Source organism: Hipposideros armiger, unplaced genomic scaffold (assembly GCF_001890085.2).
Source record: "Hipposideros armiger isolate ML-2016 unplaced genomic scaffold, ASM189008v1 scaffold_72, whole genome shotgun sequence".
Classification (NCBI taxonomy): Eukaryota; Metazoa; Chordata; class Mammalia; order Chiroptera; family Hipposideridae; genus Hipposideros; species Hipposideros armiger.
Window position 1 is genome coordinate 4418308 of NW_017731422.1, and position 11966 is coordinate 4430273.

General features: G+C 58.4%; 1 protein-coding gene across 5 annotated transcripts in view; it reads left to right on the top strand.

The window, feature by feature from the left end:
• TFEB (transcription factor EB) overlaps positions 1-10684 on the top strand; it is a 46261-nt gene extending 35577 nt beyond the window's left edge. For 4 of the 5 annotated variants that reach the window (XM_019642777.1, XM_019642782.1, XM_019642780.1 and 1 more), the window contains exons 2-9: positions 3982-4213; positions 4291-4545; positions 5120-5197; positions 6978-7098; positions 7194-7250; positions 7762-7837; positions 8448-8595; positions 9530-10684. In XM_019642777.1, coding sequence (XP_019498322.1) covers positions 4004-4213; positions 4291-4545; positions 5120-5197; positions 6978-7098; positions 7194-7250; positions 7762-7837; positions 8448-8595; positions 9530-10027 — 1443 coding nt within the window. In that variant the 5' untranslated portion in view covers positions 3982-4003 and the 3' untranslated portion in view covers positions 10028-10684. Of the gene's footprint in view, positions 1-3772; positions 3880-3981; positions 4214-4290; positions 4546-5119; positions 5198-6977; positions 7099-7193; positions 7251-7761; positions 7838-8447; positions 8596-9529 lie in introns of those variants that run through there. The other variant, XM_019642781.1, reaches the window with a different exon arrangement.
• The last annotated feature ends 1282 nt before the right edge of the window (positions 10685-11966 follow it).

An 11966-nucleotide genomic window follows, 5' to 3' on the forward strand; every position in this document is an offset into this window, starting at 1 on the left:
GGGGCTGACGTTTCTGCTGAGGTGAATTCTGCACACTTACTATGTCTCCTTGAATCCTCACAACAACTCTGTGAGGAGGTGAAGTTACTGGCTTCATTTTACCAAGAAGGAAACCAAGGCACAGAAAGGTTAAGTGGCTTCCCCAAAGTCACCCAGCCAGTGTGGGCAGAGCAGGGACTTCTGTTGGACTGTGAAGCTCATTTTGGTGACAACTAAGTTAGAACCCAGACTCCGCTTAGGGCAGAGGTAGAGTCAGGTGGGAGGTTCTGGGTAAACAGCAGCAGGAAGCGGCCTGTGGGTTCTGAGGGTGCAGGTAGGGGAGGCTCTCATGGCCTTGGCTGAAACATCAGTTCCTGCTACGTTTCCCAGGCAACAGGGCAGGGGCAGAAATTCTCTCGGGCAGAGGAGAAGTTTCTTCAGGGAAACACCCCAGCCCCAGCGTCTGCACGTAGGGGACATTCAAGGCTCCTGGTCTTACTGGGGACATGCATGGTGGGTGGGCCATTTCCAGGCCTGGCGGGTCTGGAGGTCAGATGTGGGGGAGGGGTCCGGGGGCATTTTGGTTTTCCTGTGTCCTTCTCAGTTCTTGCAGACCGGGCACTGGGGGAGGCTGTGAATAGCCCCTCAGGCTTTGAGAGTTAGCAGGTGTGCTTGCAGGGGAAGGGGAGTTTAGTATGTCCAGGGTCTCTCCTGGACCACCTCATCCGCCCACAGGTCCCCTCAAGTCCCTCCCTGAACCCCGCACCCATCCCACCCAGGCCGGGGTGGGGTGGGGGGCAGGCTGGCAAGAGCAGCTCTGGGAGCCGGTGACAGCTTTGAAATGGGGGTGGGTTGGGAAACCTCACTGCTGCCGCTGAGCCACCCTCTGTCAGAGGACAGGGGACAGGCTAAGGCTCCCTACAGCCTTCATTGCACAGACCCCTCACCGTTCACAATCTCTGATGTCCTCTCCTGGGAGGCTTACACAGACCCCATGGGTGGGGGCCGGGGGGCAGGAAGTCCTGCGTCCATCTTACAAATGAGCAAACCGAGGCTGGCGCAGCCAGTGCGGGGCTGAGCAGGGCCCGGCCCAGGTTCTCCGTGTGGCAGAGCCAGCTCTAGCCCAGCCCTTTGTCAGGGAAACAAGGGGCTTGTTCTCCCCTAGTTCTCCCCGTGCTGCCTGGCACTGCCAAGCCCGTCACCTCCCCCCGCAAGGGGCCAACTGAAGTGAGATTGTTCCTGAGGCGGAGGGGTCCCCAGTGCTGCTGCGTGTGTGGGTGCAGCTGCAAGGGAAGATGGCTGGGCTGGGGTCCGAGCCTGTGGGGCTGTGGGGCTGGTGTGGGAGTTGGGCAATGGGGGTCAAAGACAGACTGCCCCTCTGTAGGGGCCCAGGAAAGGGGCGGAGACTACAGCCGTGTCCCTGCTACAGGACGGAGAGGGGGGGGGGCAGAAGGGAGTGTCTGCTCCTCTCTCCTTGGGGACTGTCCTGTCGGAGCTGGGCAGAGACCCCTGGGGCTGAGGCAGCCCCTTTACTCATCCCCTGCCTAAGTGGGCAGAGTAGGGAGGAAGGAATGAGGGAGGGGCACTGAGTGCTCAGATCTCAAGACGGGTGGCGCCATCCCACTTTGTGGGGAAGCAGCTGGGGTGGTAGACGGGGCCCTGGGCTTGGGCTCCATTCCTGGCCCTGGATCAACAGACATGCAACCTGGGGCAAGCTCCTTCCCAGCTCAGCATGGAGAGACAGTGATCTGCAGACACACTCCCCCCAACCCCCCAGAGGTCTGGGCTGCAGAGCCAGACCCCTGGGATTGGGTCCCAGCCTCTGTACCCGCCACCACAAGATACTTAACTTCCCTGTGCCTCCGTTTCTCCTTATTTGTAAAAGGAGAGTAGTAACCAAAGTGACCTCACGGGGCTGTTTGAGGTTAAAGTGCTTGAACAGTGCCCAGCACACGGTAAATGCTCAAAGAGATACAGATTATTATTACTCCCATGATCCAGGAGTAATAAAAGATCACTGAACCTTTGCCAGTACTTTCTGCTAATGCTTAGTCTGATTGGCAGAACATGTTCAGCCTGTGCTGCGTTCCTTTGCCACCCTCAGAGGTCTGAGTCTCATTCTTAAGACCCTGGAGTGCAGCTCTGGCCTCTGGTCTACATTGCAGCTGACCCTGCCAGTCTGTGCTTATCCATAACTCACCCACTCAGCCTACCAAATGCCACATGCTGTGCAAGACACACTATTTTTATTTAACACACTCACCAATCTTCTGAAGTGGAAATTTTTACAGATGAGGCTCAGAGAGGTTAAGTGACTTGCCCAAGGGCACACAGCAAAGAAGTGGCAAAGCTGGAATTCAAGCCCACACCTGCCCTGTTTGATAGCACTTGCTCAATCACAAAGTCATGCTGCCTCTTGCAATATTCCTGAGATGGGACACTCCAGCCCCTGCCGGGACCTGTATGAAGTCTGGGCGCCCCTAGGGGCCCTGCACCTTTCAGAGAGTCTCAGCACATTCCAGCTGGGAGGGACCTTAGAAATCATCTGGTCCAATGCTATCATTTTGTGCATGGGGAGATGGAGGCTCCGAGAGGGAGAGGGACATGCCCAGGGTCACTTAGTGAGCTAGGGACAGCGTGGGCCCAGCTGCAGGACACAGTCTGTCCTTTCCTCTTCCGTTCCCTTCCGGGAGGTCTTAGCCCCCCTGTTCCACTGAGACCCACTGAAGATCAGTGCTGATGTGCGGTGGTGGGAAGCCCTCCCTGGGCTCTGGCATGACCGGGTGCCCTGAAGCGGGCCTGCCTGCCTGCACAGAGCTGTAATGGCCTGTGGGCTTGCCTTTCTCTCACTGGACCATACATTGCATGAGCTCAGGGACCTCAGTTGGCTTGCTGCTGTATGGCCAGTGCCTGGTTCATACATAGTGAACGTTCCCTGCACACAGTCATAGAGCATCTGCTCATCCCAGGCCCTGGGCTAGAGGCCAAAGAGACAGCAGGAACACACAGACAAAATGCCTGCCCTCAGGGGAGTTTGCATTCCCGGTGAGAAGGAGATCAACAACGAAAGAACTAAGCAAAAAAGCATATTTAAGATGTCAATAGGTGATGTGGAGAAACATAAAAGAGGGAAGGGGCATACGGGGGTGGGGGGGCAGGTAGGAATTTTGTAATTTTCAATAGTGTGGTCATGGACAGCGTCTGTAAGGTGACACTTGAGCCTTGGAGGAGATGAAGGAATGACCATAGTGGTATCTGGTGAGAGGGCACCCCGGACAGAGGGAAGAGCCGGTGCAAAGGCCCTGAGGTGGGAGCGTGCCCGGTGTGTTTGAGGGATTGGGGGTGGCCAGAGCAGGTGGAACAGGGGAGAGTAGGAAGGGATGGGGCCAGAGGGGGGGTCCACAAGGTGGGCACAGATCGTAGGGGCCCTTTTCTGGTAAGGACTCGGCTTTTACTCTGAGCGCAGTGGGAGCCATGGGGAGCCCTGAGCAGAGGGAGGGGCAGGATCTGCCTTAGGTTTTAACAGCATCCCTCTAATTTACTGAGTTGTGAGTAGAATGTTGTGGGGCAAGAAAAGGGAGGGGTGGAGTCTGAACCTTAGGAGGCTCCGTCAGGAAACCAGATAAGGTCGGGAGGAGGGTGGCAGTGAGGTAGTGTCAGGCAAGGGTCTACGTGAGGTCAGATCTGACAGGATCACCATGTGACACGAGAGAAAGAGGGGAGTGAGGTTGACGCTGAGCTTTTGGGGCTGACCAACCGCAGGGAGTGAAAAAGAGAGAGTGTCTACTTCCGGCCTAGGAAACAGGAAACTTGGATTCAAGTCTCAGCTGTCACCCATGGCTCAGTGACCTCGGGCAAATCCCGTCCCCTCTCTGGGCCTCAGTGTCTTCTGTGCAATGGGTACGACCCCTCGTCCTCCCCCCGCATCCTGGCCCCCTCCCCAAGCCCCAGTGCTCTCAAGAGGACACGTGACTCACAGACCTGTCCCCGTCCTGTCCACAGGGAGCCAGCGCCAGCAGCCGCCATGGCGTCGCGCATCGGGCTGCGCATGCAGCTCATGCGGGAGCAGGCGCAGCAGGAGGAGCAGCGGGAGCGCATGCAGCAGCAGGCTGTCATGCATTACATGCAGCAGCAGCAGCAGCAGCAGCAGCAGCTGGGGGGGCCGCCCACCCCGGCCATCAACACCCCCGTCCATTTCCAGTCTCCGCCACCTGTGCCTGGGGAGGTGCTGAAGGTAGGGCCTGCTTGGACCTGTCCCCTCCCATCCCAGCCCTAGGACGCCCTCGAGCCCTTGTCTTCTCCTTCTTCCAGGTGCAGTCCTACCTGGAGAACCCCACCTCCTACCACCTGCAGCAGTCCCGGGACCAGAAGGTGCGGGAGTACCTGTCCGAGACCTATGGGAACAAGTTTGCCACCCACATCAGCCCCGCCCAGGGCTCCCCGAAGCCACTGCCCGCCGCCTCCCCTGGGGTGCGGGCTGGACATGTGGTGTCTTCCTCAGCTGGCAACAGTGCACCCAACAGCCCCATGGCCATGCTGCACATTGGCTCCAACCCTGAGAGGGAGGTGAGTGAGGGGCTGGCCAGTGGCTGCCACCAGCAGAGCTGGTGCCAGGTGCTATGTTCCTGTGATTCCTGGTCTAATGGTGGAGGCAATGTGCTGTTCTCAGGGAGCCCCAGTCTGAGTGGGGAGACATGGCCCTGCCCTCAGGGAACTCCAGTCTGAGGGGAGACACAGCCCTGCCTCAGGTAACCCCAGTCCGAGGGGCAGTAACAGTCCTGCCCTAGGGGAGCCCCAGTCTCACAGGAGAAACATCACACCTACTTTTGAAAGCTCTGCTAGGGAGAAACAGGAGACACATACAGGACAGCCCAGCATACCTGCAAAGCCGTGTCCAGACAAAAAAGTGTATAAAGCAACCTCCCTGGGCACCTGGGCTCCTTGGGAAAAGACCTGGCCTGGGTCTTGGGGCCTCTGGGTCCCAGACAGCTCATTCTCTCTCTGGGCCTGTTTGCTTCTCCCCCAGAAGAGCTGAGTGAGGAGGGGCTCCGAGGTGCCTCCAGGTCAGCGGCCGTCCCAGTGCCCCCTACCCACCCTCTTCCTAGTGGGCTCTCCCCAGATGGATTTTTCTCTCTTTCAGTTTGATGTCATTGACAACATTATGTGTCTGGACGATGTCCTGGGCTTCATCAATCCTGAATCTCACATGCCCAATACGGTACTGCTGGCCAGGGTGGGGTGGGAGTGCCTGAGGGGTGGGCAGAGGCTGTACCTGGCTCTGCGTCTGGAGAGCGCTAGAGACAGAGTCCTCAGCTGTAGAAAATGAGAATCACCTCTATGAAATGACGTAATGAGGGCCCAGGGCCCAGCAGAGTTATGAATCTAGAGATGCGCCTCAGCCTGCATGTGTGATGGGACTTCGACAGGGAGAGGTGGCTGGGCAGTCGTAGAAGGCTTCCTGGGTGGGGGCAGGGGGCACTAGTGCTGGGCCTCAGCAGAGGGGAGGTGGGGAGAGCATTCCTGGAGGGGAACAGTGTGGCCACAGGAAGGCCTAGAGCTGGTGAGTCCCTTTGGGACCTGGAGCTTTCCTCCTCTATGAAGCCCTAAGACCTGGCAGGCACAGGTCTGTGTCCCTCACTCCCCGGGGCAAGTGACATGGCGCTGGCGCTGTTCCCTTTTCCGGCAGCCTCCTGGCAGTGTGGATGCTCTCTGGGCCTCCTGGGCAGAGGGGAGGTGGCAGGTGGGAAGGACCCAGGCTTGGAATCAAGAGGCCTGGCTTCTGGCTTTGGCTGTGATCTTGGGAAGTCCCTTAACGATTCTGAGCCCCAGTTTTCTCAGCTGCAAAATGGGGATGATATTTTCTACCCAAGGATTGTGGGAAGATTAGATAAGGCGAGAGATTGGGGGCTAGCTCTGCACGAGGGTGACGGGTACTTACACTGAGCAGGTGGAATGGCTGGTGCCCCCCCTCCCCGCTTTTTGGAGGTCCTGAACCTCATCTCTTCTCTCCTGCCCCTTGCCTGAGCCTGTTACCCTGATCCTGGCTCCAGCCCATGCCACTGAGGGGAAGTCCCCAATTCCTGCAGTAGGGAGTCAACAGGTCGATCCTCAGTCCCCACTGTGCTGGTGACATTGCCCAGTGACTCAGCAGGGCTGGCCAGGGCCAGCTGGGATGGAAACCTCCAGCCAGCAGGGGCATCAAGGGCTAGGAAGCGAGAGGGAGGGCGGGAGGGCAGAGGTGTCTGGTCCCTTCCGTGGTTTCTGCGGACCCTGTATGGTTCAGGGCCTGTGATTTGCTCTGCGTGTTTCTGTGGCAGGAGCTGGGGAGACCTTTCCAGAGCTCAGATCTGTTACCGTCAGGCCCCTGCTTAAACCCCCCACTGGCTGCCCATCACAAAATCCCAGGATCTTTGCAAGTTGAACCCAGCACTCCAGGATCCAGCCTCACCTCCTGCCCAGCCAGCCCACATCACACTCTGCTCCTGCAGCTTGAGCTGCTGTGACCGCTACACTGTCTGCCCCTATTCTTTGCCCTGCCAGCCCCGCCCCCTACCCCACCCCCTGTGAGCTTCCCCACATCTCTGTGCTGGACTCAAGTGCCACGCCCTCCAGGAAACCTTCCAGAAACTCGGGAATAGATTAGGAGACCCTCCCCGGACTGCCTGATGCCTGGGGCGTAAATCTCCCACTAGCACCCGGCTGAGCACTCTCTCTGGTGGTCCCAGTGACTCCAGGCTGGACCTCTAAGGGCCGGCATCTTAGTCAGCTCTGGACTCTGCAGACTTTAGGCGGAACTGCTGGCTGAAGAGGCCCAGGGTGAATTCCGACACCCCTGGTACTGGCTGCAGACCCCTTAAAGCTGAAACTGTGGCACAGGAGACACCAGTATAGCTTCCCCCTCCCTGGGAATGGCTGTTCCTGGGACGATGGGCCCTGGGAAAAGCCCCCCACAGAGAGGGGGCTGCTCACCAGGTCCATCTCCCTACCTCACCCCACAGTTGCCCCTATCCAGCAGCCACCTGAATGTGTACAGTGGTGACCCCCAGGTCACAGCCTCTCTGGTGGGTGTCACCAGCAGCTCCTGCCCGGCTGACCTGACTCAGAAGCGCGAGCTTACAGGTACGACCTTCCTGCCTCTTTGTGCCCTGGCCCCCTCCTCCCCGCCCCTCCTCTCCTGCCTCCCAGCTCCTCTCTCCATCTCTCCCGGCCTCCAGATGCCGAGAGCCGGGCTCTGGCCAAGGAGCGGCAGAAGAAGGACAATCACAACCTAAGTGAGTCCTCCCTGCCTCACCCCTTCCCCTGCCTTCCTCCCAGTCCTTTCACCTGGGCCTGTGGAAAAGCCACTCTGACCCGTACTTGTAGGAAGTTTTCCCTACCCAAGGCCGTCGGTGATGGGGCCACTTCAGACTCCCTCTTCCAGAAGGGGTGGGAGAGGGGCTCCAGGAAACAGATATTCATGAAATCCCCAGGACTTCAGAGTGAATGAGGGTATCAGATTGTTTCCTTTAGAGCATGGAACCTGGGCACTTCTGGGAGGGAGTTCTGGGCAGTGGGGGGCGTCCTACCGCAGGCCGCTTTGCCTGCCAACAGCCTCACCAGGGTCAGTTCCGCCACCCTTGCAGGATCTTGATTGTGTCTGCCCTGCTCCCAACCCCCTTACCATGTAGAAATCCCATTCTGTTGGTCACCCAGTACTTCCCAGAAAGGCCAAGGCACCCCTCCTGCTCCCCTGGCGGGGTCCTCATGCCTCTAATTGCTCCCTCTGGAATTCTTTACCTTTAGTTGAAAGGAGACGGAGGTTCAACATCAACGACCGCATCAAGGAGTTGGGAATGTTGATCCCCAAGGCCAACGACCTGTGAGCCGCGTTTCTGGGGGAAAGATAGGGGCTGGGTAGGGGGCAGAGACCAGCCCCGTGCTGGTTGCCAGGGGGGAGGGAGGGAAGAGAATCCCTTGATTACTACCTTCTAAGAGCTTATCTGTTTTGGGAAAAGAAGATCCTTCCTTTACTCAAATCAGGAAATTCTAGACAGATGAGCAGATATCCCGGAAGTGAGGCGAGGGTCAGGGGGTCTTCCTGGAGGAGGAGTCATGCTGGGAAAGTTTGATGAGGACATTGGACTGGCGCGGAGGTGGGCCAGGGGTTGGAGTAGTGAGAGCCAAGTGCAGGTGTGGGTTTTGGTGGCCGACATGGAAGGCCTGAGGAAGGAGGCTGCTTTGAAGTGCTTGGTTCCATGAGATGAGTGAGGTGGGTGGTGGCAATGAAGTCACCTGGGAGGGCCTGTTCTGTGCGTATGGAGATCAGCCTCCTCCAAAGAGAGGGATTGGCTGGGCCTGGGGTTTGTGGGCAAAGCTGGGACAGGCGACACTGGCTTCTGAAACCAAAGCAGGGTTTTCCTTCCACCCACCGCGCACATGGCAAACACTCGGCCGTTCTGAGCACGCACCTCTGGTTCTGCCGCCTGTAGGGACGTGCGCTGGAACAAGGGCACCATCCTCAAGGCCTCGGTTGATTACATCCGGAGGATGCAGAAGGACCTGCAGAAGTCCCGGGAGCTTGAGAACCACTCTCGGCGCCTGGAGATGACCAACAAGCAGCTCTGGCTCCGCATCCAGGTCTGGCCCCTGCACTTGGACTTCTCCGGTAGCTCTGGCTCCTGACCCCAAGGGCAGTGCTTACACTGAAGACGTGAACATGACACCAGGAGGAGGGAGGATGTATCAGTCAGGATGTTATAGTTTAGTAACAAACACCCCCAGCCACTTTAAGCCCCAAATATCAACTGAAGGTTCGTTCTGTGAGACCCTCATGCTGGGACTCCAGGGGATGGACAGGTACACCTTAAAGCCATACGTTCCTCTTAAGGTGATACCTGTCACTTCCACTTACATTTTCTTGATCAGTGCAAGTACATGTTTACACCTAACCTCAAGGGGGCAGGAAAGTGTAAACCAATCCATGTGAGAGGCAGAGAGCTGGAACTATTTGGTGGAAAGTGCTAAGAATCACCCTAGGGGCCAAACTGAAGAGCCAAGGCTCGGGAGAGTCGCCACAGGTCCTCGTCCTGGCTCTGTGTGAGGGCCTGTGTCCTCTTTGGACCTGAGGCTGGTCATCTATACAAAAGGCGATTAGACTGAAGCTTTTGAACGTTTTTACTTCTATCTATCTCTATTTCTCATAGTAGATACTATAATTTACATGACAATCCAGCACACGTCGCCACACTCAAAGTGAAAGATCAGAATTTCATCACAGAACCCTCGTCCTTCATAGATGCCATGCATGCTGATAATTTCTAGTCTAGTCTAAGCAAGACTATTCCAATGAAAGAAAATAGAGAAAGAGCTGGTCAAGACTCACTGCAGTGGTTTCAGCACCCACTAATGAGTTGCGACTGGTAGTTGGATCAAACACTGGTCTAGATTCAAGAGCTGAGACATGTTGTGGTCTTGGGTGCCCCAAGAGAAGGGGCAACGGCTGTGGCAGGGGTCTGGGGGGCAGCTCGTGCCCACAGGTGCGCACCCTTAACCCTCTCTGCCCCGCCTGCAGGAGCTGGAGATGCAGGCTCGCGTGCACGGCCTCCCCACCACTTCCCCATCAGGCATGAACATGGCGGAGCTGGCCCAGCAGGTGGTGAAGCGGGAGCTGCCCGGCGGCGGCGGCGAGGAGGGTCCACGGGAGGCCCTGATGTTGGGGGCCGAGGTCCCCGACCCTGAGTCACTGCCGGCTCTGCCCCCCCAAGCCCCGCCACCCCCGCCAGCCCAGCCACCCCAGCCACCGTCCCCCTTCCACCACCTGGACTTCAGCCACAGCCTGAGCTTTGGGGGCGGGGGCGATGAAGGGCCCCCAGGCTACCCCGAAGCTCTGGGGCCAGAGCATGTCTCCCTGTTCCCCAACCTGTCCAAGAAGGACCTGGACCTCATGCTCCTGGACAACACACTGCTGCCACTGGCCTCGGACCCCCTCTTCTCCACCATGTCCCCTGAGGCCTCCAAGGCCAGCAGCCGCAGGAGCAGCTTCAGCATGGAGGAGGGTGACGTGCTGTGACCTTGGCTGCCCCCATGCTGGGGAACGGGGCAGGCCTGGGGCCTGGGAGGGCCAGGGCCACCGCCCTCCTCCCTTCAGGCTGCACTTGTGTGTGAAGTAGCCACCTGCCCTGCCTCACTCCTTCCTGTTGGCCCCCTGTTTGGACTTAGTGCCCGCTTGGCAGCCTGTGGGGTCAGGAGAAGCCCCCCACCTGGCTCAGTATTCCCCAGGGGCAGCCCTCTTGACAGGGCTGGGCGGGAATAGGCCTTCAGCCTGGTTCCCGGGGGTGTGCTGGACGTAAGAAGCGGTCCCGGGAGGGTCCTGTCTTCTGAGGCTGATCCCCCACCCCCACCCCTGCCAATGAAGGAGGACACAATGGAGCAGGGGGTTCAGGAAGTTCCCTCTCTGAGGCAGCAACTGGTCCAGGGGGTGCCCAGGCCTGCCTTTCTGGGACTCCGATGGCAACAAGCCGGTCCTCCAGCCTGGCTGCCCCGCCTCACACAGGTGGGGCACCTCCACCCCCCTTTGGTGCTAACAGCTCTCCACCAGGTGGTGTGAGGGCAGGGGTGGCCAGCAGAGGGGGCGCTGGGTTCAGGTTAGAGTGTGGGGTCACTGCTGCAAAAGCAGCTCCCCTCCAGGCTCCCCACTTTGTGCCTTTAGTAAACACTGTGCTTTGTACCTGCTTGTCCTGTCTCTTTGGAGTGGGTTGGGGGCTGACAGAATAAGGGAGGATTCGGAGGTCCCCCATGGGGGTCAGGGTAGGGAGATACAGAGAGGAGGGGACAAGCTCATCACCTGGTTACCCCCAACTCCCCAGCTCTGCCTGGTGGAAAGCTGTCCATGTAGCCTCGCTAGCTAGCCTCCCTCAGGGGTTTGGTGCTGATGGGGGCGTTGTCCCTCAGAGCCACAAGATGGCGCTGCAGCCTCGCTGGTCTCACACCTCCAGCTGTGGCCTGAGCGGGCTGGGCAGGACGAGGTGAGAGTCCGGGTTGCTCAGGAACCAAGTCTGCTGTTCTTAGCTGTTGCTTTTGGACACCCTTGGCCTGTGCTACTCCTGGACAGGGTGCGGGGCATGTTTCTCCTGTACCCCACCCCACTTCTAGTGGCGACCCCTCTAGATTCTTCCTCCTCCCCTAGGTGGGCTGAGACTGGGCTTGAAAAGCAGGCAAAGCCAGCCGTTCTGCTCTCTGCCTTCAGGCCTCTAGCAGGAGAGGCTTCCTAGTCACTGAGGGGCAGTGTCCGTCTGTGAGTTTGGGCAGGAGGACCCACGTGAACTGGTTTGGGAGGAGGCAGTAGCACTGGATCAGGATGGAGCCAAAGACACAACTTTGGCTCCCTGCTCCAGCCAGACAGCGAGGCATATCCTTCCCTCCCTCGGGCTTCAGTTCCCCCACTCCACAGTAGTTCCCCAGGGCCTCTGCTCTGACACCTGGGGACTGTATGGCCTCACCTAGGATGGGAAGTGGCCTTGGAGCAGCGAGGAGTGGAGTGGCAGCTTCTTGAACCCCAGGTGTCTGGGAGGGGGGAGGAGAAGGGTCTTTGGGGGCTTTGCCTAATTCTCCCTCGACTTCCCAGTCTCTTCAGGTAGAGACCAAAATTGATTGCCCCTCACGGGGCCCTGAGAGGCCAAAGGAGCCTAATTTAAAAACAAAAAAACAACAACAAAAAACCCAGGATGAAAATGGCTAAGAGGGCAATTTCCTCTGTGCAGAACGGAGATCAAATCAACGTTGGAGCAATTAATGTGTGAGGGGAGAGAAGGAGAGGGGGCCAGCACATGGGTGCTGATGGTGCTGGGCTGGCGGAGGCTGCAGGATTAACCTCAAGGTCAGATGGAGCAGTGGATGACCTCGTGGCGTTTGAGCCAGCCCGGGTACTGGCACCCACCTCCTTCTCGTTCCAGGCCTCACGCACACAGTCGGTGACCTGCCTAAGCCTGGGAGCTCCCCTCCCCGCCAGT